Source organism: Zerene cesonia, chromosome 19 (genome assembly GCF_012273895.1).
Source record: "Zerene cesonia ecotype Mississippi chromosome 19, Zerene_cesonia_1.1, whole genome shotgun sequence".
Lineage (NCBI taxonomy): Eukaryota > Metazoa > Arthropoda > Insecta > Lepidoptera > Pieridae > Zerene > Zerene cesonia.
Window position 1 is genome coordinate 7,581,297 of NC_052120.1, and position 6,581 is coordinate 7,587,877.

General features: G+C 33.9%; 1 protein-coding gene across 1 annotated transcript in view; it reads left to right on the plus strand.

Moving 5' to 3' along the window:
* Positions 1-6,288, plus strand: part of LOC119834349 (cadherin-23) — a 29,716-nt gene extending 23,428 nt beyond the window's left edge. The window contains exons 17-28 of the mRNA XM_038358692.1: positions 353-612; positions 830-993; positions 1,192-1,359; positions 1,653-1,810; positions 2,469-2,650; positions 2,796-3,025; positions 3,364-3,537; positions 4,335-4,615; positions 4,744-4,981; positions 5,270-5,455; positions 5,771-6,116; positions 6,272-6,288. Of these exons, the coding sequence (XP_038214620.1) occupies positions 353-612; positions 830-993; positions 1,192-1,359; positions 1,653-1,810; positions 2,469-2,650; positions 2,796-3,025; positions 3,364-3,537; positions 4,335-4,615; positions 4,744-4,981; positions 5,270-5,455; positions 5,771-6,116; positions 6,272-6,288 (2,404 nt within the window). The remainder of the gene's footprint in view (positions 1-352; positions 613-829; positions 994-1,191; positions 1,360-1,652; positions 1,811-2,468; positions 2,651-2,795; positions 3,026-3,363; positions 3,538-4,334; positions 4,616-4,743; positions 4,982-5,269; positions 5,456-5,770; positions 6,117-6,271) is intronic.
* Positions 6,289-6,581: the final 293 nt, after the last annotated feature.

The window sequence follows — 6,581 nt, forward strand, 5'->3', positions numbered from 1 at the left end:
TGTGTTTGATTTTACGCGAGTATTATACATTTAGAAATTAAAAACTTTTCAAGGGATTTTAAACGCGATTTATTCATTATATTATTAACCAAAATTATAATAAAATTCTATTATTGACGTTTCGAACACTTTACAGCGAGCGTGAGTCTCCCCGTGACCACGCTCGCTGTAAAGTGTAAACATAATTACATGTTACTAATTGTAATTATAACTTGTTCATGATACATTACCTGTTAAATAATTAAAAATAGTAACTTAAGTATGGTTTTTGATAATTCTCTATGATCGAGTATACGTGGCCTCATATTTACAAGTGTATGTAATGGTACAATGAATTTTATATATTTTTCAGAATGTTGGATAGAGAAAAAGTAGAACTAATAAAGCTAGTTATAACAGTAGAAGACATGGCGGCAATACAAGGCGGGCCTAAACAGACGGCGTCAGCAACGTTAACAATTATAGTATTGGACCAAAACGATAATAATCCAAAGTTCCGGAAACCATTTTATAAGACGTCGATTCCAGAAAATTCTAAGAACGGAGCGCATATTGTAACTCTGTTAGCTGACGATGCAGATAAAAATCGGACAATGACTTACGTACTTGACGGTAATATTTAAGTAAAATATATAACTTCTGCTTATTGGTATCATGAAGAGAAGAAAAATTTTTTTTTCTGTGTTTCAAAATTTCAGAGTGAAATCTAAAACATCAAAAATGTTCTGCTACGCATTATTACGAAAATCACAATAAATATTTATATAAGAATACAATTAATATCATAAGGTTCGAAATACAAATTATAAAGAAATGAGTTTACTTTTAGGTCCAAGTGCGCCCTTAGGGCTTGTGCATATAGACAAAAAGTCTGGAGAAGTGGTTGTGTCGAATAAAATTGATCATGAAGTGTACCCTTGGCTTAATCTTACTGTAAAAGCGATAGATAGCGGAGTGCCTCCTAGACATGCTGTTGTGGATTTGTTTATTCAGGTATGTATCTGTGGATAAACTATAATCAAAGGAAAATATTTTTATCTATTTGTTTATTTTTAAAACATATTATATTATATATCGCTTTGCCGTTTTTGAACAGTAAATCATAATAATAAAAGTAATTTAAATATGTTTTATTTTGACCATTAAAGAAGATCTATCATCTCTATGTATAATTTAACAATTTCATCCTAGATATTGGACGAAAATGATAATAATCCGGTTTTTGAATCGCAACCATTTGAATATCACATTAAGGAAGATACAGAGCCCGGTACAATAATTGCTAACATTGTAGCTAAAGATGTGGATTCCGCAGAATATGGGAAAATAACCTATTTGTTGGATCGAATGTCCACACAGGTAAATATAAAAGCTATTTAATTTCATGGTTATCGCTAAATATATACAAATAGTTGCCCTACAATAAAATTTTAGTTTATGAAAAAAATTGCTACATGGTGTATTATTTACCTTATGCAGTATTATGTTGATTTATTTTAACGAACAGATAAAAAAAGTATTGACCTTGTACTAAATCCATATTAAAAAAAAAAAAAACAATGGTTCTCATTATAATTTAATTTAAATTGTTGTTAAGCTTATGTAATATAATAATGATGCTTAGATATTTAATTTTTTTTTGCATATTCCAGGGGAAATTTCTAATAAACGCGGAAACAGGAGCGCTAACAGTGTCCGATTGGCTAGACCGTGAAACACAGTCCACATACAATCTAGTTGTGGAAGCGTGGGATAACTATCAGTTTGGATACCTTAGTGGAGAGAGTAGAAATGCTTTTAAACAAGTTGTGTACGTATGATTTATATCAGTTTATTCTTGAAAAATCCGTTTTACTAGTTATTTATGAAAGAGTTAAATAATTTGAATTCAATATCATATTCAGTTTTAGCAAACTTGGATTTCAAACAACTAAAACTAAACTGTTATATATTTCATGTTTTATATTTTTACCGCAGTAAAGAATTTTCATTTCGTTTCATGTTATGTCTTACAAATACATTTCTTTTACGCAGTCACTTGCATACTGGATGGTAGAATATTTTTTATTTAGCTCGTCTTCAAACGCAATACCATATGTATAACTAACTACTAATATTATAAATGTCAAAGTTTGTAAGGATGTGTGTATGTTTGTTACTCTTTCACACAAAAATCGAATTATATTATAATACACTACCTGCGCCCCGCGGATTCACCCGCTTTATTCTCCATCCAGTAGAAATATCGGGATGAAAAGTTGCCTATATGTTATTTCAGTTGTCCAGTTATCTACGCACCAAATTTTATTGCATTCGGTACCGTAGTTTTTCGTGATAGAGTAACAAACATGCACATACACATACATCCAATAATATTAGTAGGATATTATATTATTATGATATTATATTATTATGATACTTTCATTCCCACATAATTCAATAACACGTTCAATATCATCTCATTCCAGCATCACGATAGAGGACGTGAACGACAACCCTCCCATATTACACGTGCCCGAAGATTGTGCGACCATCAGTGAGTTCCACAATCACAGGGAACCCATAGTATCCGTATCTGCTACGGATGCTGATGATAACAACTTGCCCAATGGAAGGGTGCAGTTCCATTTAGTAGCCGGAAAGGGATATGGTGAGATTAAATTAATAATTTTTGTTTTTCTTCTATTTTAATTTATTGTAGGCTGTTGTTTTAGTAGTTAGTAAAAAATTTCTATCTACTTTCTATACATTAATTGCATTAATAATAAACAATTAACCTTTTATTTTACCAACAGAACTGTTTCGCTTCGAACAAGTGGGTGGAGACGCTAACACGGGGCGTTTATTCGCAAAGCAATCGTTGAAAGATAGATTTGGGAACTATACGTTGATTGTAGAGGCGAGAGATTTGGGAATACCCCCCAACACAGTGCGGGGAGAGTTGAAGTTATGTGTTACAGACTATAACGATCACGCGCCTATTTTTGTGCATCCACCCCAAAATGTCACTATAAAAGTACCCGAGGTAAGTGTCATGCAGTTAAAATTATCTTCTTACATATAAAATTACCGTGTCACAATGTTCCAAAACGGCTAGACCGATTCTTATTAAATTTTGTCTGAATATTGGGTATGTCTGAGAATCGGCCAACATCTATTTTTCATACCCCTGAATGATAAAATTTGCCGCCCTGAGCACTAGCCCCGACTGCCCCTAGTGTAAATCCACCACTCCTTACGCCCAATAGGAGCGGAGCAGCAACGAAAAGTGTTGCAAAATTCGGGAAAAATTATTGCATTCAGATAGTATGAATTAAACGCGTTACAAAATCACCAATAAGCAAAACGTCCGTGGCGTTCCAGAACGCAACGATAGGCACGACGGTGGTGACGGTGCGCGCGATCGACGCGGACATCGGGCCCAACGGCGCGGTGCGCTACCGCCTGCGCGGCGCCCGCGCCTTCGCCGTGCACCCCGCCACCGGCGCGCTGCGCACCGCCGCGCCGCTCGACCGCGACAAGCAGCCCGTCTACCAGGTGCTGGAGGGCTGTCCTCGCTCACGCCACCTCGCACCCCACTCAAACTCAAACACGCACTCAAACTTAAATGTTCACTCAAACTCACGTATTTACTCAAACTCACATATTTATTCAAACTCATATTTTCTCAAACTCACATATTTACTTAAACTCAAATTTCACTCAAACTAATTTATTTACTCAAACTCAAATTTTACTCAATCTCACATATTTACTGAAACTCACATATTTACTTAAAATCAAATTTTACTCAAACTCAAACATTTACTACACGGTGAGTTCGGCTCTGCTATTGTGCGAAACCCGCATAACTACTCTACTTTAAAAAATAAACAAAATGATTTGTATTATTTATGTTTAGGTCAGGTGCGTTTATTTTTTTTTTTTTTCTTAATGAATAAAACATACATTCGGCCAATGGCCGAAGAAGTGGAGTGAGGAAAAGTATACGGACCTCCGGCTTCTCCACTCACCATATGATTTCACTCCGGTCTTCTGTGAGCGTGCGTTCTAATTCGCAAAGCGTGCTCAACTCCCACACACTAGACATAATTCTGACACTCAAATTTCATATAACCACCTATAAAATTTGGTACATCAAATTTATACTTGCTTTTTTGGATAATTCCATCTATCAAATAGCAAATCACCACGCCCGTGCGAAGTGAACAAAAAATAATTTGAATTACACAATTTTTAATAACAACGCACTGAAGAACTAAGAGCCTAAAAAGTTTCCAACAAAATCTAGCACAATAAAGCAGTTTAATAATCAATCACAATTTTCCTTCCAGCTCAGGATAGAGGCGTACGATCTAGGCTTACCGACTCCACTAAGCTCGGACCTAGATCTAACAATATACGTCCAAAATGTAGACAACTATCGTCCTAGGTTTCCATATAAACACACATACATAAACATCACTGAAAATGTATCCAACTATACTACATTTTTACCTGGTGTCATAGAAAGAGATGAAATAGATAGAGGCGATGAACCGGTGTTGCCAGTATGTTTTTACATCGTGGACGGTGACGGGGATGCCATGTTCACACTGGACAGAAGTAGTCATAGGTATGTATGGAAACGTATTTTGTGAAATTTATAAGATAAATAAATTTAATGCATGTTTCTTGTGTCATAACAACAAAAATATGTGTAAAACGTAAGTACGTATTTCAAATTATTATATTTTCTTCCAGATTAACATCAAAACCGTTAGACCGAGAACTAAAATCTAACTACACATTGACAGTACTAGCGACGGAGGATTGTTTAAATAAACCTCAGTATAACGAAAAACTGGACGCTGTTAGCAGTATCAAGGTCCATATCAATGTTGATGACGTCAATGATAATAGACCCAAGTTCATAAGCAAAATATTCACTGGAGGCATCACTACGGAAGCTGATTTTGGCATTGAATTTATGCATGTCAAGGTTTGTTGAATGATTTTCTTCATATAATCAGCTATATACTGTTTACTTCTGCATACTGTAATTCTGCAATATAAAAATATTATAAAATTAATATTATTACGAATTAATGTTTTTTTTTTTCTTACGCGTTCAAACAACTCTTCAGATGAGAATTTTTAAGAATTAATTTAAAATTCTTTAAATTGCAAAACTTTTATTCTGAAGATGTTTTTTCGTACTCAGAACTTTTTTCTGCATATATACCTAAAATTAAATTAATATTGATGTATTGTTCGTTTTCATCATCAGGCAGTAGATTTAGATGAAGGCGAAAACGCGAAAGTTAACTACTACCTCGTGGGAAACGTAAAGGAAACCCTAACAGAAGGGCTAGAGAACCTCGCCGTGTCGCCGTTCCTTGTTGATGTGAATACAGGCGCTATTTCACTTAACTTCGACCCACAGAAGGGCATGAAGGGATACTTTGATTTTAAGGTAATTTTGTTTTTTAAATGTATTTTAATTCGGAGTTTTATTTTTAATATGGACTTATCTGATTTTCTGATATAAAGCTCTAATATGAAATTGGTGGAAACCATTTTTTTTTATATGAAATATACAACATTTTTATTCATTTAGCAGTAAGCAAGTTAATTATAAAAATTAGGACTAAAAAAAAATTATCTTTTAACCTACATTTTTGCTATTTAACGTCTCTTCGTTTTAAACTGTATTACAGAAATTTAAATTTATCTGTATATAAGTGTTTTTATGTAACAACATTAAAAAAAATCTCGTTCCTACCAACAGATACTAGCCAACGACACAGACGGTCTATATGACGAGGCGCACGTATTCATATACCTCTTGCGTGAGGACCAACGCGTGCGTTTCGTTCTACGCTCACACCCGTCGGAAGTTCGCGACAAAATCAATATTTTCCGCGAAAACCTCGCTCGAGTCACACAGTCGGTTGTTAATATAGACGATTTGAGGGTACACGAGAATAAAGACGGCTCAGTGGATAATACGAAGACGGACCTGTATCTGCACCTCGTTAACGATGAGGACCACTCGGTGTTGGAGGTGGAACAAGTGCTGCGGTTGGTTGATAAGAATATCGAACAGCTCGATGATTTGTTGAAGGTGAGAACGTGTAGATATGAAATGAAATTAAATGAAATGAAATGATTTATTTATTCCATATTTAAACTATGCAAAAAACAATACAATCAAAAGAAATAGCATATAATAATTTTACAATTATATTTCATGGAACATTTTTATCTTATATTTTTTATGAATTTTTAGATAAAACAAGTTTATAAAGTAAGCTACCTTTTATTTATATTCTATCCACCTAATTAAAATCAATAAACACAATTAAATAATAATAATACAATTCATAAATTCAACATTCAAAATTATAAATCTTAATTTCACTATAAAAGACTTATCTCGCAATACTCAAACCATTTTTTTTTAAATCTATAATAAATATACGAGGATTTGTTCAAAAACTGAACATGTCATCCCCATAGGAACAACATAATACCTAGTCTTGCCATAAATATTGTAATAAAGAAAAAAGAAAATTGTTAACTGCAAATAACATTTATTA